This window comes from Camelus dromedarius, chromosome 3 (assembly GCF_036321535.1).
Source record: "Camelus dromedarius isolate mCamDro1 chromosome 3, mCamDro1.pat, whole genome shotgun sequence".
NCBI classification, from domain to species: Eukaryota; Metazoa; Chordata; class Mammalia; order Artiodactyla; family Camelidae; genus Camelus; species Camelus dromedarius.
In genome coordinates, this window is record NC_087438.1 from 106,114,897 (window position 1) to 106,136,302 (window position 21,406).

Consider the following 21,406-nt stretch of genomic DNA (forward strand, 5'->3'; position numbering starts at 1 on the left):
GTGCTGTCCAAGTGCCCTTCTGTGCAGTGGGCATATTTGCTGGAGCTGTGGTTCCCAACATCTGCAGAATACCAGTAAGCTATTGCACTTTTTCCCTTTCTTTTAATGCCTTACTGGAAAATGTAAAGCGTACCCAAAGGTAGAAGAGTGTACAGAGCTCCTGTGTACCGTCCCCAACCCCGACATTTCTCCAACAGTGCTGAATTTGTGAACAGACTGCTTTTATCCAAGCCTCCACTCAGTTCCCCGACGCCCCTGGATTCTTCTTCTTTTTTTAAAGCACAACCACAGTCACTAAAAAGTTTGACCTGCCCAGTCATCACCCCCATTTCCCCGTTTGTCTCATGAATGCTATTTTCCATATCTGGAGTGTTCAGATAAGGGCCACACACTGTGCTGAGTCTCTTCGGTCTTAAATCTGTTAGCTTTCTGCATGCAGATACTGGGCTGATGTCGTTGGGTTGCTGAATCCTGGGCTGCGCCTCAGGAGGAGGCATCAGAATCTTGGGGGTCGGGGCAACTAGATTATGAACAACTCCCCGGGCAGATGATGTATTACAACCAGGCGGCAAGGGTTACGCTGCTTAGAGCACCCGACTCAGCAAGTGTCTGTCTCTGAGGTCAGCCAGAGAAAGGAAGCTGAGTTGGATGTTCTGGCCCTGGCTCTGTTTCAGTTAGGCTGTGTGACCTTGGGCAACTCTCCTCCTCTCTCTGGGCTTGTGTTCTTCCTATTTGTATGGAGCTAATACTGCTGACCTCAGGGGTTTATGTGAGGGTCGGATGGGCTGTGAGCTGTGAGGTGCTGTGCTGGGTCTTAGCGGGTGCGCGGGCTGGGAGTGAGCTGGGAGTGAGCTGGGAGTGCCCTGGGCAGCTGGAATGGCCTCTGACTATGACTGGCTGCCCCGAGCTCTCTGGACCCCTTGCCTTGTGAAACCCCCCCCACCCACCTTCCCCTTCCCCTGGCCAAGCCTTTAATCACTGGGGGGTTGTGTTTTGTTTTTGTTTTTCAAGGTGATTAAAACCCCTCTGATTTTTGTCGACCCTAATCGTAGTCCAGCTGGCCCAGCTGCTACCCCCGCCCAAGCCCAGGCTGCGAGCGCCCCGAGGAAGGCCCGGGCCTCGGAGAGCACAGCCAGGAGCTCCTCTGAGAGTGAGGATGAGGATGTGATCCCCGCCACGCAATGCTTGACTCCTGGTGAGCGCGGGCCTGCTATGCAGGGCTGACTCCCCTGCTGCAGCTGCCAGGCAGGCACACGGACACACACGCGCACCCACCACCCACCACCACCACCCGTCCATTAAGGCCCAGGACTGAGTCACACAGTAGGTTGTTGTTTGGGAGGGGCCTAGGGCAAGGCTTGGGCCATGCATTGGTTCATCCCAGTGAGGGGCTGTTTCAGGAGAAATAGTTGCTAGGGCTTCTCTGTGCTGATTCCAAAGGTTAGAACCCAGACCAGAGGCTAGAAGCTGCAGGGCCAGGTTTTTATATAGTCTGTGGAGAGGGCTGCAAGGTGGCAGCGAGCCTCCCATTCCCGGTGGCAAAGAAAGGGGGTTAGGGAATCCCCGAACAGAGACGTTGTAGGGAAGGGTTCCTGGAGACAGGATCAGATCTGGAGTTTCTTTGACTTTGGACAACCTGTGATTCTACCAGTGTTAGCAAAAAAAAAAAAAGGTAATAATAGTGATTATTAATTACTATTAGTGTTATTAGAACACTTTTAAATGAGGATATTAATACCTGAGCTAGGTGGGCTAGTTAAGAAACGCAAATAAGCACAAAAGAAAAAACATCATTTGTAATCCCATTGTCCAGAGCAGTTATTGTTAACATTTACAGCTATTAACTTTACAAAAACCTAAGATATACCGTGTGTTTTTAGTGAGACCACACTGTATATATGTTCAGTAATCTCTACTTGAGAGATTCTGACATTGTGTATTTACAGTGTGGTTCCTGCTGGCTACAAAGTGGTCACTTGGGTGGGGATCCCACAGGCTGTCTAGCCAGTACCGTGTTGGAGGAAGCCGAGGGTTTTGTCTGTGGTTTGGGGCTGTTACAAACAGCGCCACAGTGAGCATGGCGTAACTGAGCCTCTGCACGCGACTGCAGTGATTCTCAAGAGAGACTGTTGTAAATGCACGGAAAGTCCAGTTTGGCGCCGGTGCTCTGCCCGTTGCTCAGGAGCTGCCTGGCCAGCCAAGGGGACTGAAGTGAGGAGGAGGAGCCGAGGAGGAAGCCTAGGGTGATGGCAGCCGTGTCATCTCCCTGAGCCTTGTAATGTGGAGACAGTGGCAGCTCCTACCTGGCAGGCTAAGGGAGGGGATTAAAGTGGCTTCTACCGCTAGGCCCTGGGCGTAGCACCAGGACCCCAGGAAGGGCTGATAAATTGGGTATTGCCGCGCTGGGGAGGCCACGGGCTTCTGTGAGCTGACGTGCCCCCATCCCACTTCATCTCAGCCGTTAGAACCAATGTGGTGACGGTGCCCACAGCCCAGCCGAGGACATCCCCCAGAGCCAGCAGCAATGAGGAGTCCACTCCGGTGTCCGAAGGCAAGAAGCAGGAGGCGCCAGCCACTCAGGTACCTGGCGGGCGAGGCGGGGTTGGGGGGCGGCCTGCTCTGCCCTCGCTTCCCCATAAGGCCACTGGGTGGCACCTTGGTTTCTCTCACCCGCCCCCTCGAAGCCAGAGCCCGGGCAGAGCCAGTGCTGCTCTGTGAGTCCCGCAGCAGCTTTTCCGACATCAGGCTTTTGGTTTGTTTTTTCCCTCCTGGTTTTGAAAGGCAACAAAAGTTGGCCTTTGCTGGCACTCATCATAGTGACCCTTAGCGTTCTTCCCAGGCTTCACCACTTTCCGTGCATTTTTCTTTGGTCCTTGCTGGGACCTGGAAACCAGGCAGGGGAGAGTTAACGGCTCATTTTCACATGATGAAACTAAGTGCCACCCCCTCGGCAAGAGAGTCACGATGGGTCCAGGATTAGGCAGGGTCGGAACCCAGAGCTCCTGGCTCCTATTCCATTGTTCTTGGGGCCGTCATGGCAGTTGGTTGCCTGACCCATTGCATACCGCCCCTTTTTTCTGAGAAGGAAGGAAAGAGCTGGGGGAGGCCACAGCAGGACTTGGGCACCCCCATTCAGAGGGGCTCCTCACGACTGGGAGCATGGGTGCTAAGTGGGTGGCTGGGTCGTGGTCACTGCACCCAACGTGCTGCATCGGTTTGGCTGTTCAGCCAGTAGATGGTGCTGAGTGTCTGTCCATGCCGGGCTCTGGGGATACAGCAGGAGGACAGGAGGGTCCCTGCCCTCATGGAGTTCCCAAGACAGGAGGCAGCCCTTAAACAAGGAGTCCAGAAAATAAAGTAGTCACCAGCTGGTGGGTGCTTTGAAGGAAACAGGATATACTGGAGAGCGGTGGGATGACCTGCTTTAGGAAGGACGGGCCAGAGTGGCCTCCTCAAGGAGGCAACACTAAGGCCAGAGAAGCAGCTGGCCTGGGTGAGCTGGGGAGCACTCCAGGCGGGGAGACCCAGTGCAGGGGCCTCTGGGGAAGTGCTTGGGGTGCGACAGTTAAAAGAAGGTGGGGCAGAGGGGCCAGGCTTGCCAGCCCATGATGAGGGCCGTAGGGGGCCTGGGGTCTCAGCAAGGAGTCAGGCCTAGTTCTTGTTCAGTTCTCTCTCCATGGCCGCTGGTGGGTGTGGGAAGCAGGAGCTGCAGGAGGGAGACCGTCGAGGAGGCTGTTGCAGCCACGAGGCCGGAGGCTCAGATAGAGTGGTGGAGCGTCCAGCAGGGCCTAAGCCACTGCCCTCCCCTGGGCTGGGAGCTGTCTTCGGATCCTCTGAGAACGATGATTAGCCCATAACCCCAAGCCTGGCCCCATTTTCTGTCCAGATGGTTGCATTGCCCCTTTGCCCCTCAGTCCCTTTCCAGCCCCAAGGCTCCTCTTGCAGATAGAGGTCCCCTCCCACCCCAGCCAGACAGGATCTGACAGGTGTGTGGCCTAGGTGGCATCCTGAGAATCCGAAAGTCTCATGGCTGTCTTTGGCTGTCCATAGGTGACAAAGACGAACCCAGCTCACCTCCCGCTGACCCAGGCTGCCCTGAAGGTCCTTGCCCAGAAAGCCACTGAGTCCAAGTCTCCTCCTGCCAAGACCCTGTCTTCAAGTGGGGTGAGCTGGGGAACCAAGGGGGCCAGGGCCCACCCTGAAGGGAATGGTGATCAGAGACCACAGAGGGTAGAAGGCTGGGCCCAGGCAGGGGCCTGAGTCCCAGCACCAGCACTTAGCTGCCCAGTAACCTTAGCACACACACTTGCCTCCCTCGGCCTCCGCTGCCTACCTTAGAGAGTTGTGGGGGTGTTAAATGAGGCCTGTGTGCTAAGCAGCCCACAGGGTGCCCAGATCTTACTTCCCCTAATTTCTCCTTCCACTCTCTCCCTTCACCAAATTAGACTGACAATGCTTTGGGAACACTCCCTGTGACGAGTCCCCAGAACACCCCTGCGCAGGCCAAAGTGACTGACAAGCCTAAAAAGCCTGAGGTTCCTACAGCCAAGCGGGCCATGGCCACTCCCTCGGGACGCCCCAAAGCCAAGGCCTCTGGGACCTCAGACGACAGCGACGACAGTAGCGGCAGCTCTTCAGGGAGCGAGGAAGACGCTGAGGGGCCCCAGACGGCCCCGTCAGCCCACAGGCCAGGTGAGGGTCCTGGGAGGGGAAGGCTGGGGGCCAGGGTGGAGCCCCAGCCTCAGGCCTCTGCTCTCTGCCTCCACTTATTCTGGGACTTTGGCCCAGGCATCCCACACGGGGCCTCAGTTACCCCGCCTGCCCAGCTGCATGAGGAAGTTGGTCCAAATGATGTCAGAGACCTCTGATTCTTCTATTTGGCTACTCTTGGCTTTTTGGTATCAGGCTCCCATAACTGACCCCCCAAAAACCCCAGGGCCATGCCCTCCCCCACCACAGGACAGTCAGGAAGTATAAGTAGGGCCTCAGGAATGGAAGAGTATGGCGCTCAGATGTCTCCCCTAGAATGCTGTGAATAGCAGCTGACCTTGGAAGAGCAGAGGGAGCCTTGGGCTGGAGAGTGATGCACAGACAGAGGGGCCAGGCCATCCCAGGGCCCTCGTGAAGGGCTCTGCACCACCCGGCTGGCAAGGGGTACCTGGATTCCCAGCGGGACACCTGTGCTTCTCCAGTAGGTGCAGCCGCCTCCAAGAGGGAGACCTTGGTGGAAGAGACCACAGCAGAGTCCAGTGATGATGAGGTGGTGGAACCTTCCCAGGTAACTGCAAGGGAAGGGGCTGGCAACCAAAGGGTCTTGGGGCAGGAGCCCCAGACCAGGCTCCTGCCCGCCTGAGCAGCGTTAGGCCGAAGCCATCCCCTGGGGCGGGGGTCTGGACCCTTCTTCCCAGGGGCCCTCCTCCCCTGAGGCCCCATTTCAGCATAAAGTCATGAGTAGTGGACTCTGGAGTCTATAGAAAGGGTTTGCCTTGATTTTGATGATTCCCAGATAAAAACATTCTTGAACAGATGGAATTTCTTTTAAGTTTATCGTCTATACATGGCAAGTGCTACTGCTTTTTCATTCACATTAGTACTAAGAAATTTCCTTTTAAATGTGCCTGTTTAAAATATGTATTAATTAAAATAGTGCAGGAGGTACACATGGAAGGTTTATGTGCCCACCACCCGCAGGACCGGCCATCTCAGGGGTCCCTGGGCTGCTGTCCTCAGCGGGCCCTGCACTGGGCTGGGTGGGGCAGGGCCCCCGCCTCTTTCACACTGGGCTTCTTCAGTCTCTCCTCTCAGGTTATGTGACCCCCAGGCTGACTCCAGCCAGTTCCCAGGCTTCAAAGGCTTCAAAGGCCACTCCCAAACCAGATCCCAACCCCTCCATTTCTTCTACTTCGATCACCAAAGATGCCTTGGACGGCAAGCAGGAAGTGGAGCAGCCCCAAGCAGCAGGCACCATGTCCCCTAAAACAGGTGAGTCAAGGGCTGCAGCAAGGACACATCAGGACGTGGAGCGACAAGGCAGTCCCTGCCTCAGGAGCAGTCCCACCAGCAGGATCCTGTCTGCCAGCAGGGCCTCCCCCAATGAGGCCTGGTACCCCTATGTCAGGCCTGGAGGTGCTCATCAAACTGCAGGGGGCCCACCCCAGGTGTCTGGCTCCTGTGGGATGCTGGTGCACCTGGCAGGGTGACGGACCCCTGCCTTAGGGGACATACACCTTGACTTAAAGCTTAGACCTTGGCTCTCTGTAGCCGTCCTTGTTGACTTTTCTTCCTATCAAGTGGGCTCATGATGAGGGGTGTAGGGACTTCAGGATAGCTCAGATGGAGGGTGGGGCCACATTTGGAGAAGTCTCCAGCACATGAGGAAGACCCTGGGCGAGGGACTGACTGGCTCCGAAGCCTCAAAGAAGCCCCTGGCCGCTCTGGTCCTCAGTGTCTTAACCGTATGGGGCAGGGGCAGAGGGTGGTGCATCCAGGCAGTTTTCTATGTGTGGTTATCATCTGTACATGGAAACAAAATAGCCACGTGGTATTTCGGGGGCAGTCTGGAGTGCTCAGGTCACCCAGCCTGGGGCATCAGTCACCTCCGACTCTGCCAGCATTAAAGGACAGGTGTCTCACAGGGCACACCTGGGACAGCTCTAGGGGTTCCCCAGCCTTGGTATTCTAGGGTGTTTGTAGACAGGAAGCAGAGAAGTGGGCTGCAGGGAAAGAGTTTTCCCAGGTAGCGTCCTCCTCAGCCTCTTTCTCTACCATCCTTGCCAAGCCTTGTGTAGCCTTCTCTACTCCTGTCCTTGCCAGAAGCCCCACAGGACTGAATTGGGCCTCCATCTGTCCTGGGACCCCCTCTGCCTACCTCCCCTGGCCCACCAGAGCTCTGGGGCGTGCACTGCTGCAGGCCCGCCGCAGGGCCAGCCCTGGCTCCTGATGTTGAACCGGACCAAGCCACCCAGCACCTCCCAGAGCCCAGTGTGTAGTCGCTTTTGTGCCCGTGAGGCCCCAGATGGAGAGGAGATCTGCCAGTAATCTGGAAGTCAGGGGCGGCGTTGGGACATATGCGGATGTCCTGCACCCTCCAGCCCATGAGCTCTCAGCCTCAGCCTGCCTGGTGCCGGGTCGGCAGAGGAGTCATTGCTCACTTTCTTCCCTTTGTGAGAGGCGGGTGCGACAGGGAGACATTTTAGAGGGGGCTGTGGAAGGGTTTTTTCACACGTGTAGTCAGCACACAATTATCAAAGGAGAGCAGAGGCGTGGAAAATTCTAAACAAAGGCTGCACCAGAAGTCACTCTGGCAGGCAGCAAACCTGCTTAGTCAGCCACCATGTGCAAATATGCCGCAGCCAGCACCCCCAGGCCAAGCCGCCTGGACCCCTGACCATGAACGGCTGTAGGCTCACTGTGTGCAGATGGGCACAAGTTAAACAGCTGCATGACCTTCACCTTTATTATGAACCTATGGTTTAGAATAGGGGGAGATCACTGTTTATCCCTCCTTTTACAAACAGGGAAATGGAGTTTGGTTGTCAGACCTAAAACCCACCTTCCTCCTGTCTGACCTTAGATTTCATTGATAGATTTCAGGCCCTTTCATTAACATTCTGGAGTTATTTTCCATCCCCAACCCAAATTTGAGTTTTTGGTATGAGGAGCAAGAAAAGAGCTCCCAGTTAAAAGCTGGTGAAGAGGTGTGGGCGCGACCCAGTGGGGCCCCCCTTTCCCCGTCTGTACCGTGTCCGAGGAGGTCAGTTCTGTGCTGGACCCCCTTGGCTTTCACACCACGAGAGGTGTGTGACCTGATTCTCCCAGATCTGTGACCCCAGGTCCTCTCTCTGTAGGCAGAAGAGAGGCTAGCACCACACCTCAGAAGCCCCAGAAGGGACCTGGGAGCCCTCAGGCCTCCACTCTGGCGCTGCAGAGCGACATCACCCGGCGCCTCCTGAGCGAGCCCTGGCCCCTGAGCGACACGCAGGTGCAGGCCTCGGTGGTGAAGGTCCTGACGGAGCTGCTGGAGCAGGAGAGGAAGAAGGCTGTGGATGCTGCCAAGGAGGGCGGCCAGAAGGGCCGGCTGGGCCACAAGCGGAAGCTGTCAGAAGACCAGACGACCGCCAAGGCCTCCAAGAGCAAGAAGAAGAAGCTGCTGGCGGCCGGGGAAGGCAGGGAGCGTGCTCCCTCCCCAGAAAAGGCCCCCAGGACTCCCAAGGGGAAATCCAAGAGGGACGGAGCGAGTGGTAACATCAAGGAGAAGAAGGAGAAGGAGTCTCCCGGCTCCCAAGGGGCCAAGGAGAAGCCGAAAGGGGGGCCAGGGACGGCGAAGGGTGAGGGTGGAGACGAAGGCAACCCGAAGAGCAAGAAGGAGAAGAAGAAATCCGACAAGAGTAAGTGGCCAGCCGAGCGCACTGCCCCGGCCGCGGGGGGCTGTGGTCACCACGCGGGCTGGCAGGCAGGCAGCCCTCAGCCAGCACAGGGGGGCTGATTGTGGTCGTCAGGGTCATGGGGGCAGGACTGGCAAAGCCAGAACCCAGCCCTGGACCTTCAGGGCCACTACGGCCAGGGAGGTGATCATGCTCCAGGGCATGTTCCGCTCTTGGAGCACCCCCCCTACCCCCGTGCACTCACAGCCGCCAAAGCCACGCACACCTGCAGCTCAGGCTCCCCGGGGTCCCGGCTCCTCGCCAACAGCCACCCCTCCCTCACCTCGCTGTGCGACAGGGCCTTGTCTAACTCTCACACCAGCCCTCTATAGTAGGTGACATTTCATTCCCATTTTACAGGTAGAAAGTGTCTTTTTAAAATAAATGTGTGGAAGTTTTAAAAAGTGAGTTAAAGAAAAACGGTTGTAGTCCAGGTGGTCAGTCCATGGACAGGGCCCCTGGAGACCTGCCCTGTGTGTCTCTCCGTGTTGACCCCAGCACTTAAGATTAACATCTGTTGTTTAGCAAGTTTCCTTTCTTCCCTTAGGAAAAAAAGACAAGGAAAAAAAGGATAAGAAGAAGAAAGCAAAAAAGGCCTCAACCAAAGACCCTGCCTCACCATTCCAGAAGAAAAAGAAGAAAAAGGTAGAGTGAATTCCTGAGGGGTCTCCAGCCAGAAAAGGGACCCAAACCCAGTCCCCAGGGTGCGTGTGATCAGCCCCAGCCTGTGCACTGCAGGGTAGGGGATGGGCGAGCCAGACTTGGTCCCTCTGCCCTTTCCATTCTCAGGGTCCAGTTGGGGGCTTGTGTGTTGTGAGACACTGGGGAAGAGCTGGGGGTGGGGAGGCCACCCTGAGGAGGCAAGAAGTCTGTGTGTGTAGGAGCCATGAGCCACGGAAGTGGCCCCGTCTCGTCTGTGAAGTAGAAGGATATTCTTATGGTGGGTGAAGGAAGGGGAGCCCCTCCAGGGGGCAGGGAGGCCAGGTAGGCCGTTGCAGGTTTCCAGATAAGAGGAAACATCCCCTGGGGTGTGCGTGCCCCAGCTGGCAAGGTATTCCCACCGCAGAAACACCCATCTGCTTCATGCATGTCAAGTCCTGATCACCTGAAGAGGGCGCCCTCAGCACCTTCCACGCAAATGCAGTTCTCACTGTGGCCAGCAGGGCCCCTGCTCTGGTCATAAAAGCTGCTGCCGAGAGTTCTGCGCTTCTTCCTCCAGGGTAGATGGGGCACTGTCCCTGCCCTGGGGATCCCTGTATCCCCGGTATCTGTTCTAGGGGAGCCACGAATCCTCAGGAGGAACTATCAGGTCCCCTGCTTGTGGGGGCGGTGAGGGTGGGGAGATGCTTCAGGTACGAGAGCCTGTCATGCCTCTCTCCTCACAGAAGAAGACGGCAGAGCAGACGGTCTGAAGGACACCAGGCGGCAGGTACGCTTCCTGAGTCTGGAATCCTTGCTGATCATTCACTACCCGGGGAGGGCAGGAGGGCAACTCCAGCATTTGCCGTGGTCCCAGGGAGCTAGACAGGGCTTCATGGGTAGGCCCTGAAGGGAAGGGGGTGTGGAGAAAGAGGTTCCATTCCTCAGGGTCAGTGGGTCATGCCAGGAACCAGAGCTGCAGACCCAGAAGGATCCAGAACAATCCTAGCAATGACTGACACTGGGCGTACCATGGGAGGTGAGCACTGAGGTAGTGCCTCTTGTGCATGCGGATAAAGCTTGAGGCCAGGGACAGCTCAGTCACTCCCTCACCTCTGTCAGTTCCTTTTCCTTATGATTTTGTAATTCGAGGGCATTTCTTCATGGGAGGAAAGATGGTTTGCTCAGAACAAGCCATTCCAATGGCTCCGTGCCTCCCAGGTGATGGTGAAGGGGTTGAGTGCTCTGCCAGGCTGAGCAGGCCCCCGCAGCCACCCAGCCGCCTATAAATGGGGGTAATACAGGTCTGGGCTGGTGGTGAGGATTCACTGAAGTTAAATTCTATCTAAAGCACTCAGCCCATTGCCTGGGACATGGTCAGCACTAACAAGGATCCACTGTGGTTAGTTAATGTGCCTTCCCTGCGTCGGAGATGCCAGATTTTGATTTTATTTTGTTCTCCTAGATGGAGAAAACAGTCGGGAAATCTTACATTTGAACATGTTTCCTTTGCCCAGATTTCTTAGCCAAGTAGTGATCAGTTCCATGCCTCTGCCCTTTGCCCACCATGGGTTGGAATTGAAATTTTTTTTAACTTCCCCTCCCTCCCCAGAAGATGGCCTGCTGTGGTGTCCATGCTGGCCAAGCCAGTGAGCTGTGCAGAGCTCCCGTGACCTCCACTCAGTGACCCCAGGCTGATTTCTGTTCCGACACAGGATGCTACGTATGGACATGTACAGTATATATATATTTTTTTAAGTGACCTGCCCCTCCCTTCTCAGACCCAACATGCCCAGGGGCCTCGGGACTTCCCACCTCTGCCCTGCAGACCCGGCGAGGTTCAGCCTGCAATTCCTTCCACACCCCTGGTCTCCAGCTCATGCTGAGGCTTTGTCCTCCTTTTGTTAGTCTTTTTCCCGTTTTGTTTGTGGTTTTTTTAGTAAGAACTCAAAAAATAAAAGACTTGAAGGAAAGGTGCAAGTTCCCAGTGCATCCAGGGCAAATGTTTTGCATTGATTTATTCTTGGGAGAGTCTGACAGTTGGAAGTGAACAGACCATCGCTCAGGATTTATTCTTGACTGCGTATCAGGGCTCTGGGATACTGTGGTGAGTGAGACACAGGTTGCCGGAGGAGACTCGAAGTGCCCTGGTGTGCACTGGGGTGGAGGCGGCTTCCTGAAGGAGGTGGTATCTAAGCTAAGGGGGAGCTCAGGCATGGTCATGGTTGGTTTCCAGATGCTGGGGTAGGACACCGGGCCCCTGGCTTCCTGCATACCCATGCTTCCTGTTTGGGACCAGGAGTCTTCTCTGCAGGGCCTGTCAGTCCCGCAGGCTTGGTCCGAGACCTGGCTCATGCACCTGCAGCCCAACTTCACACGATGCCACCCTGGCCGTCCTCCCGGAAACAAAAGAGATAAGGAGGGCCTTCCAAGTCACCTTTTGAAGTTAGGATGAGCTGCTAGCGGGCAGGCTCTCTCAAGGTAACTAGTGAAGAATAGCTGGCAGGCACAGTAGGAGCAGAAAGGTCAGTTAGAAATGAGTTGTCCTCATGTGTAGGCAACAAAGGTTCTGCAGCGATGAAGGCAAGAAGTGGAGGAACTCAAAAAAAGATGTGTCAGGGTGTTGTCCACAGGGCTTAGTGATGGTGGGCGGTGCGGAGGCCCACTTCCCTGGGCCCAGAGCAGTGCGGAGCGCCTGAGGTCGTGGAGACATCTCTCCGAGACTTTTGGCCTCCCCCTAGAGATAGTGGGAGGTTGTGCAGAAACAGCACTGGCTGTGGATGTCTGGAGAGCCAGGGTGGCATCTGGCTGCACGCTTGGGGCCCTTGGGCAAAGCCCGTCCCTGGGTAGCCTCTCTCCCCACAAATGTGTTGGTCTAGAGCAGAGGCAGCAGAGCAATGTCTTTAAACTTAGAGATGGAGGGGTTTCACCAAACTTCCTGATTTGGAGCGCCTCTTGAAAAGTCCAGAACTCTGACGACAGGGGCCTCTGCTCCTCCTGGCAACAACCAGCTGGGGCTGTGCAGCCACCCCTTAAGTAGGACAGAGGCCCCCAGTTCCACAGCCCCCACTCCCTGGTGGTCCCGACATGGGGGCCCCGTGTTGTTGCCATCTGTCATCACACTTGTACCATTCTTAGTATAGAAATGAAAATGGGGATGTGAGAAAATGGAAGCTGGACCCACAGAGGCTGTGCTTAAAGAGCTACGGGCAGGAGCCTGTTTCTTTTTGGAAGTAAAGAATGTTCCTGTGTGTTACACGTGGAAGCCAAGTGTTTCTGTGTCCAATGACTGGAGCACCCCAGCCCGGCCTGGTCCCACGGGCATGTGTTTGGGCTCCCTGGGCTGCATCCTCCCACCTAGACCACAGGGTTCACGGTCTCCAGTTAACCCCCTTGGGGTAACCGAACCAGACCTAACAGAACAGCCAAGAGCTGCAAGCGTTCTACTTACTATCTTTATTTTCACAGCTGTGGCCCTGAGGGCTGATGACAAGCTTGGCTGCGCAGCAGGAACTAGGGGTTGGCAGAAAGTGAGGAGGGGCTGTGGGTGGGGAGGTGGTTCTTCCTGGTGGGGGTGGGGAGAGGGGAAGGGTGGCTCACCCTCCTCTTAAACAGGCTGGAAAGCCGAGGCCGGGGGGGAGGGGACGGCAGGAGTGTCCGTTCTGGGGCTTGGGATACTGTTGTCTCTTCTCCCTGCACCTGACCACCTCGTCCACAGGCCTGGATCCTGGAGCTTCATGTTAGAGGCTACTGTGATGTCAGAAATGGGTGTCAGCCTAGTTCATGCTCCACCTCCCTAGGCCTTCTGTCCCTGCTAGTGTGGGGGGCTTTGGGCAGCAGGGCCCTGCTGCATCATCAGTCTAGGCTGTTCTGATATGATTTGTTGTGTCCAAGGATGATGGAGAGCCAGGTGCCAGAGTCCCCTGGAATGAGGCGCAGAGTGGGAGACAGTGTGGGGAGGGGTGTGTAAGGGAAGGAGAGAGGGGCTAGGGTTGTGGAGCAGGGGAGCAGGGAAGCCGTGGCCATGCAGGGCTGGCTGGGTGCTGGCATCTGCGTCTTCTGTTCTCACAGGATGACTACAGAGAAAGAAGCAGCAGGTTAGGGTCGGAGTCACCTGAGGTCCGTGTCCCTTCCTACATCCTGTGGCCGCAGAGCAGTCGAGGACTCTTCACCCTCCACTGCCCCCTGCTTCGGTACAAGTACCGACCACCATAGCCCCTAAAACCCCCAACCCTGGGCCTCATCTGCAAAATGGACGTTGGAGAATGGCCTGGAGTCATCCACCATGAGAGAGGTGGCCCCTCTGGGGATAACCTGCTGGGGACCGGATTCCCTACAGGGGCCCTTACCTTGGCCCAGATCTGGCTTGGTCACGCCCAGCCCAGAGGACAGATCCTCCATTTCCAGTGGGTCTGCAAAGGAGCAGAAAGTCTACTTGTTAGCTAGAGTCCAGCCCACAGCACCCATTGGTGAGGGGCCTGGGAGGGGCTAATTCTTCCCAGCCTCACCACAGGCCTGGCATCTGGTAGAGCCATTGCGGATGGAAGGATGCTTGTTGGATAACAGCAAGTGCCAATGAAGTATGGCTGGGCAATCAAGTAAGCCAGGCCAAGGAGGGGGTGATGGAATCAGATGGGTGGATCTGGAGGACTCCTGGATGCATGCGTGGATGGGTAAAAGTCACAAAAGGAAGGACTGAAGGATCAATGAATAAGTAGGTAAGTGTGGACATAAGGAGAAAAATAATAGATGCACAAACAGGTGAGAAATGCACAGGTGGGTGGATGCATGGCTGAGTGGCTGTTCCCCAGGAGTTGCCGCCTTGAGTATCCTGGCCCCGTGCGTGCCAGGAGGGACCTCCTGCCCCTCAGCCTTCCTGGTCCTTCCTGCTCCTGGCGCAGTGGCCACTGCTTACCACTGCAGTTATGGTGCCCGCGGCTCCTGGTGTGGGGGACCTCGGTGCCGTTGGGGAAGACGCACCAGCAGTAGCCGATGCTCCCATAGCACTGGAGCGGCATATAGTTGCCGTTCTCGTCGCACTTGGGCCTGAACGTGCCCGGGTGGATGGCGGGGATGCGGCTGACCTCTTCCTGGCACTTGGTCAGTGCTGAAGCGACAGGCACGATGAACATAGTGTCAGTGGGCTCTGGGCCAGAGTCTCAGCAGAACCAGAGATCCACATGGCACTGCTGTCAGTCTAATGCCTCCTGCCCAAGTGGCTGTACTTCTACCCATTGCACGGATGGGGAAACGGGCCTGGACCAGTAAGGTCCTGGATCAAAGAGGCTGTGTGGCTAATTCATCCCAGAACGTGATTTCTTCTGACATTCAATGCCTGTTGGGGTTCAGAATTGCACCTAAGAGTCTGATTTCTAGAGAAAAGCAGTGGACACCTTGGTAAGTCTGAGCTTCCATTACTGGGGGCATATCTAAGTAGAAGTGGGGGTTACCATGTGAGGGGGGTATTGTAGAGGGGATTCAGACATTAGCTGGGAGTTGGTCAAGAGAGCATCTACGGTGCCCTCTCTGAATCTACGATGGAGACACTGAGGCCCAGAGTGGAGTGGGCCATTGATCTTCCACTTCTGAAACAGCCCAGAGAGAAGAGACTTGCTCAAAGTTGCACAGCAAAGTAGCACCAGGATAAGAACACAGCCCCTTTAAGGCTTTAGGGCTGAAAATCCTGGTGTTGCCCATGATATGGAAAAACCCCAAGGCTCTCTGGTCTGGTACCTGCTGGCTGTATCACCTCAGAGAGGACCCCTCTAAAAGGTGGGAATCATGAGCCCAGCCCCCTCCCGGGAACCCACAGGGGTGCAGTGCTGGATGGGGAAGGTCATTGCCATGACTCTTGGGATGTTTTGGGTGGGTTTTGCTTCAGATCCCCTTGCACGGTACCATCCTCCCCAAGGGAGGTTACCTTCTGAAGGGAGGACTCTGTGCAGACAGGATGGAGGATGGGGGCTGGGGGCAAGCCATGCCCAGAAAAACAGGCAGGAGAGACGAGTGAGCGCAGAGAGGCTGGGAGAGTCCTGTGCTTGGATTGGGGAGTGCTCAAAGCCCTACCCTTCGCAGCTCCAGGGGAGCTTGAGGGAGCGCCCAGAAACCCTGCCTCCCCAAAGCCCCCATTCCATGTACCTTTTGTTGGAACCTCAAAGGGCTGCTCCTCCTGTGAGTTCTTGCTCATTTCAAACAAGAGCCAATAATGCATCCAGTTCTCAAAGAGCTAATGGGGATAGAGGCAGAGGGTCAGGCTCAACTGCCCTTTCCAACCCCACCTGACCTTGCCCCTGAGGACAGAAACATGGAGGGCCAGCTTAATGACCCACATGGCTTGGCTGAGGTGGTTTCTAAACTCCAAGCACACTTTCATGTTTGTGGCTTTCAAGGTGCTGGTAAGCTGTCTCCAACTTGCGGAATGGCTTCCCTGGTCACCCCGCCTCTTCCCAGGCCTGCTCTAGACATCAGGAAAAAGAAGGGACCAGTACACGGAAGCCTGCTGACCTTCCAGTTCATGCCGTCCATGGTGTTCTTAAGGTGTTTCAGGTTCTCTGGGAGGCTCCCCTTCAGCTGTGGGTACACCTTCAGGGGGTCAGCCTTCTGCAGGGTAGCAAGGCAAGAAGGAAGGTTAAAAAGAATTTCCTGGTCTTCCATTCTGAGAGGTGGACCCAAGCTGTGCTAAGCTTGCAGCCTACACCTCAGCATATTGGAGCTGGTGGGGGTGGCGGGTAGTGGTACAGGTAATCCGGCTGCACGGCTCCAAGACCCCAGCGTTGGGAGTCGTGAGAACCAGTTCCAGGCCCAATTCTACCAATAACCCCTGGTCGTCTGCGCCTAAGCTCCCTAGTCTTCAGGCACGTAGATGAGATCTTTCAGGTCTCATCTCTTCCAGGAGGACTTCCTTCCAACCCCCTGGCTAGCTCAGGTCCTCGGCCTGTCTTCACAAAGCCCCCTGCACATCCCTCATCACTTGGTCACTTGTCTGTCTCCCGTGCTAGCCTAGGATCTCCACAGGATTGGGAGCTGGATCTGACTGCTCCCTATTGTAGTCCCTGAGCCTTGCATGGTGTCTGGCACAGGGTAGATAGGCAGTAAAAATTTGGGAAGGAAAAAATAAGCTTTGCACCTTGATTTCTCCACCTCAGACACTCAAAAACGTGGGTAGTAGCGGGGCTGAACTTCATGTAATGTTTAAGGGCCACACTTGGCATTCCTTCGCTAATCTGGTGAGCCCGTATTAAATGTCTGCTGTGAGCCAGGCATGGTGTAGACCTTGGAGCGCAGCCTCAGCGGGGGCCTGGGGCTTGGGGGTGCATCGCCTCACTCACCAGGAGCAGGTGCATCACGTGGTCCTGTGTCATGTTGCCATACTTGGTGGCATTCTGCATGAGCTGTGGAGGGAAAAAATGGAGAGTGTGAGGTTACCAGCACTGGCCCATGGAGAGAGGGGTCCTGGAGCTGGCAGCTGGGGTCTGGGTGAGAGTCTCAAGTTCCAGATGTTCAACAGGCCCATCTCTGACACTTCCAAGTGTGAGAGCTCGAGCAAGTCACTACCTTCCTGCCTCAATGTCCTATTGGTCAAATCTGCATAAGCTTTCCTGCCCATGGCTTTGTGGACAGAAACATTATGCATATATTTTATCAAGGGCTTTGAGAATAGGAGGGACTGTGAGATGCTCTGGGAAAGAAGAAGCACTTCGTAAATTGTGGCGGGCTGGGCCCTCCCAGGGATGGCCCCAAGAGGCTCTTTCTTCCCCTGCCCCTGGAATTCCTCTTCCTAAGGTAGGCCCAGTCCTCCCCCAGCAGTCAGAGCCCCTCCCCAGCTGGGCTTTCCCTGGGCCGGCAGTCCTCCCCTGTTCCTTGGTATCTGCCCGCCATCCAAGCTGGATAACTCTTCCCCCTCTGCCGCCCTTTGGTTGTCCTTACCTGTGGGCCTTGCATGGGCAGAGCCTGCATAAGCATGGGGGTGGCCATCCGCATCTGGCTCAAAGGCTTGGCAGCTATAGGGGCAGGAGATACAGCATGAGTGTGGCCCCAGTGCCCGGGGAAGAGGGTACTCAGATCTGGGGACCAAGATCTCAGACCCAAATGAGGGCCTGGAATTCCAGACCAGAAGGAGAGGACAGTGGGCCCAGGTGGGTGCAGGAATGGGGGTCTCTGAGGTAAGGGATGGTGGGGGTGAGGGATGTCAGGACAGACAGGGGACACGCACGTTTGGGAAGCTTCATGCGCAGGTTCTCCAGCTGCAGGTTCTGTGAGGTGATAGTCAACTTGTCCAGCCGGCCCTGCTGCTGGTACAGGAAGTAGGCAGTGGTGGCCTGCCCGGCCAGGAGAAGAGCCATCAGGACAGAAAAGCCTGTGTACAGGGCTCCGCGGCTGCACTTGCTTTTAGGGGATGGGAGGAGATAGGTCAGAGGAGAGTCCAGGGGTGTGGCTGCCTGAAGGGCTAGGTGGGAGTCGGGGAATGCATGCCCCCATTTCCAGCCCCTGCCCTCATCTACTCCTAACAAACACACAAGTGCCTATGAACATGCAGCTTGGAGACATTCTCCCAGCCCCGTACCTCCCACCATTCCTGCTCCTACAGCTCTCCCAGGTAGAAATCCTGGAGCCGCCCCTGGGCCTAGGCTGCCTAGAGAAGAGCCAGGGACAAGTGCCCTGTCCGTTTGGGGCCTCAGTCCCTCCTGTGCATTGAGGGGTTGAGATGGAAGGTCTCCCCAGTTTCCCTCTGCCAGGGGGTCTCCTGAGGATCAGGGCTGCTCTCTAGGGGAAGGGGGTTTTCACCCATGCTGCCCACCCAACCCCTGCAGTGAAATCAGGAAAAGAAAGCAACTAGGACCTGGACGGCGGAGCCTGCAGAACACCTGAAAAAGAGAAGTGAGGCCTTGCCATTTTAGGAGTGGGCTCGGGGCCTCTGACAATGCCAGGCTGGAGCAGGGCCAGGCACCATCCTCTCTGGGAGAACATCCTCTGTCCCAAACTCTCCCTGTGCCTCTGATCAAGCCTCGTGCCATTCTCTGGACCTGTTACATGGGTACCTCTCACCTCAGCAATAATAGAATTTGGTGGTCTTTGCAGTAAGATCTGACTGTGACCACAGAAGTGTTCTGAATGGTAACGTCCACTCACGAGGGATATCCACCCAGGAGGGATATCCACCAGGAGCGGGGTGTCTGAGCCTGTATGACCTGGAGAATTTCTCTTGCTCTCTAGACTGGCTGGCTGCACAGGGAGGGGTGGCCCGACCTCAGGGAGCCTTGCAGCTGTTGGCCTCCAATACGGCTTTGAGGGCACAGGTACATGTTACAGTATGGGGGATGTAAGGATCCTGTCCCAGGGCCCTGAGAGTTCCTGACCTGTTCTTCCCACCTACCCCAGGGGTAGGACTATTGGGACCCCACTGGAAATTGAGGAAGAGACTGTACCCTGCTTACTCCAGCAACCAGCAAAGACAGTTTAGGGAACACTGGGGAGAACTTTCTGCCTAGTAACTCATGACACCACAGATATGGCTCATTCTCATTGGCTCCCCTCTTGCCAGCCCTCTGTGATTTATGGGTCAAGGCTCAGACCATGGGATAATTATTCTGAAAGAAGAAAGCAGAAACCCCGTGTGGGGAAAAAGAGGAGACCAGACAGGAGGGAAAAACATCCTATTTCTTGGCCGTCCCAAGGAACAGGGGTGGCCTGGCCTCTAAAGGTGGTGAGATGTCCACCCAGGCCTGGGTCTTGCCTGGACTCAAGCTCCACATTCTCTCCCCTTCTGCAACCTCACACCCACTCCAGTCCCAGCTCTGCCTCCCACCATCCCTTCTCTGAACCCGTTTCTCATAAGGCCTGAGGATCTAGAGTCATAGTAAAGATGAAACCACTGGAATCCTGATTCTGCCACTCCCTTAGCCTGGGGACCAGAAGCAAGTCACTTAACCTCTCTGAGTGAGAAACTTGAGGTAAGAACGTCTACTCAAAAGGTTGTTATGTAAAATAAGATCACAAGGTAAAACTCTTGGCTCCATACCTAGCACACAGTTAGAACTATAAGTAACCCTGAGCTCTAGTCTCAAGAGAGTTAATAGTTAACTTTAGCATCTGGTTTCCTTCCTCTTTATGCATCTTGATTGCCAGTCCCTGGTTCTGGATGAGTGCCAACTCTTTGTAACCCCTCTCTTCACTTCCTCCTTTCAGCTGCCTCCTACTTACGTAACAATTGGCCAAAATCAGGAGCCAACCAGAACTAGCAGGAATCATGACACAAATGTTGCCAGGCAGAAGTGTTCATGAAAGGGTCCAAAAACAGGCCCCGCCAGTTTTAGAAGCAGTAATTGAACTAAGAGAAAAACTAGACAAGGATTTGACTAGGGGGCACCCTTTCTGTTCACTGAGCCCATGCTGGGTCTGCAACTCACTGGGTGGGCTGAGCTCAGAGGGGACCACCTCTCCTCCCTGCAAACAGTGCCTCTAGAAGAGGCTTGGGTGGCAGACTGAACTCAAACTTTGAAATCAGGCTGGTCCTGGGTTCAAATTCTGGCTCCAGTATTCACTAGTTGTGATAACTTAGGTAAATCACTAACTATATGAGTCTCAATTTTCTCTTATATAAAAATGGGGATATTAAAGGGCCTGACTCTTAGGGTTACTGTGAGTATTAGGATTGAGTTTAGCATTTAGTTATGTGTCTGGCACATAACTAACCACAGTAATTACTAACAGTGACTAAGGACTGGTGACGGGTATAAAGCAAATAAGAACTATTATAACTACTATCATCGTTGTTTTTTTATTATTACTGAGACCCAGAGAGAAACAGTGATTTATACAAGTCACATGTGACAGTAGCAAAACCTAGATGAGAATCCAGACCTCACAAGAGAGCCCTCCTAGCCATGGGATTCTCAGGATTTTCACAGACCAGGCTCTAATTGTCTCTACCTAGTGACCTGTCCTCCAGAATGCGGTTCCTCATAACATCTCTGAGTGCCTCTCCCAAACCCCTTTCTGCCTGGCAACAGCTGACATCATACCTGTTAAATCCCTGTACTTTGCAGATTATTTTGGAGATTGGGGGGTTCGGGGACATTGGGGTAGCTACAGTCTAACCAGCCCCCCCTTTTCCCCAGGGAACCGCATGGATGAGGCCATATTGGGACTGGGGAAAGGTCCTCAGGATGGCTTGCTGGCCCTTTGCTTCAAGGAAGAGGGGCACAAATGTAGCCAGAGCCCCCCTTGCCCTTTCTCGACCCCGACTCCAACATTTCTCAATCGCTCCGGTGATGACAGACATTTCCATCTACTTTACAAGGCACCTGCAATTATAATCCCCTTAATACAAACACGTATACCCATCCATGGTAGTTAGGAGGAAACTCCTGTGATGAGCTGCTTCTACCATTCTCTTTTAGAAACTCTGCTGCTCCACCTAGAATCCATAATATTTTCAAAATCTTGTCCAAAATTTCTAACCTAGGGTTCATGGCCCAGCCTCAGGGGCCCTGTAAACACCTGGATGTTGTGTGAAACTCTAAGGAAGGAGTCCAGAGCGCTCTCCTGATTTTCAGAAGGGAAGCGCACGATGCAAAGAAAGTTAAAATCCCTGCCCTAGAGGAGCCCCCTCATTTTACAAGAGGTAGAACCGAAGCCCAGGGTAGGCCAGAGACTTGCTCAGAATTGCCCAGTTAGTGTTGGAGTCAGAGTCCGAATCTGCACCTCCTTCCACAGCACCTCTCCTGTTCACACGTACCTCTCCGGGGCTGCAGGGCGCTGGCCCAGTATGGGCAGCTGCTCGTGGTTAGAGATGAGGTCGCGCTGGTCTTCCATGGTTCTGGCTTCTGGTCTTCCCCACGCCTCCTGCTGCTGCTGCTGCTGCTGCTGCTGCTGCTGCTGCTGCTGCCTGTGTGTCTGGGACCCTGAGTCACTGGCTCACTTCTTGAAGTTGAGGCTGAGGAGGATTCTGATTTGTCCACAGGAGGCCACTCCGCCCACCTGGTATAAGTGGAAGTGAAAGCCACAAAGCTGGAAATACCCCCCACTCGGGCAAAGCTGCCTTTATGGGGCAGGATAGGGAGGGGGAACTCCCCAGGCAGGTGGAAAGGCCAGCATGCTTCCATTGGCTGCCCAGGGCCCTCATCACTTGTTTCTGGGCAGACCTTTGGGTTCATAAGGCTCTTTGGATGTTCCAAGAAACAGGCAAACGTTCAATCCCTAGACAGGAAATCACTTTGAAGCAAAAAATGCTGAAAATGCTTTGTTTGTCTCTCCTCTCACCCATAGATGAGTGGGCACAGAAAGGGGCTGCTCCTTTTTTTATTATTATTTTTATTGAAGTATAGTCGGTTTACAATGTTGTG

At 55.0% G+C, this 21,406-nt stretch overlaps 2 protein-coding genes across 8 annotated transcripts in view; one reads left to right on the forward strand and one right to left on the reverse strand.

The window, feature by feature from the left end:
* The window catches only part of TCOF1 (treacle ribosome biogenesis factor 1), a 37,328-nt gene extending 24,277 nt beyond the window's left edge, over window positions 1-13,051 (forward strand). For all 6 annotated transcript variants that reach the window (XM_031449339.2, XM_064484438.1, XM_031449341.2 and 3 more), the window contains 10 exons: window positions 1,012-1,195; window positions 2,459-2,580; window positions 4,051-4,164; window positions 4,446-4,692; window positions 5,193-5,278; window positions 5,793-5,982; window positions 7,848-8,387; window positions 8,971-9,068; window positions 9,809-9,852; window positions 10,675-13,051. In XM_031449339.2, the coding sequence (XP_031305199.2) occupies window positions 1,012-1,195; window positions 2,459-2,580; window positions 4,051-4,164; window positions 4,446-4,692; window positions 5,193-5,278; window positions 5,793-5,982; window positions 7,848-8,387; window positions 8,971-9,068; window positions 9,809-9,835 (1,608 nt within the window). In that variant the 3' untranslated portion in view covers window positions 9,836-9,852; window positions 10,675-13,051. The remainder of the gene's footprint in view (window positions 1-1,011; window positions 1,196-2,458; window positions 2,581-4,050; window positions 4,165-4,445; window positions 4,693-5,192; window positions 5,279-5,792; window positions 5,983-7,847; window positions 8,388-8,970; window positions 9,069-9,808; window positions 9,853-10,674) is intronic.
* CD74 (CD74 molecule) lies at window positions 12,504-21,145 on the reverse strand. 2 transcript variants are annotated; one of them, XM_010991166.3, is made up of 9 exons: window positions 20,800-21,049; window positions 17,275-17,447; window positions 16,989-17,062; window positions 16,391-16,453; window positions 15,567-15,662; window positions 15,201-15,288; window positions 13,978-14,169; window positions 13,412-13,474; window positions 12,504-13,138 (listed from the first exon to the last, which is right to left on the reverse strand). In XM_010991166.3, exons 1-9 carry the CDS (start codon window positions 20,874-20,876, stop codon window positions 13,128-13,130), a joined length of 837 nt encoding a protein of 278 aa, XP_010989468.2. In that variant the 5' UTR covers window positions 20,877-21,049; the 3' UTR covers window positions 12,504-13,127. The 2 variants fall into 2 exon arrangements, with proteins under 2 accessions (XP_010989468.2, XP_010989469.1); XM_010991167.3 differs by lacking the exon at window positions 13,978-14,169 and having other exon boundaries at window positions 20,800-21,145.
* Window positions 21,146-21,406: the final 261 nt, after the last annotated feature.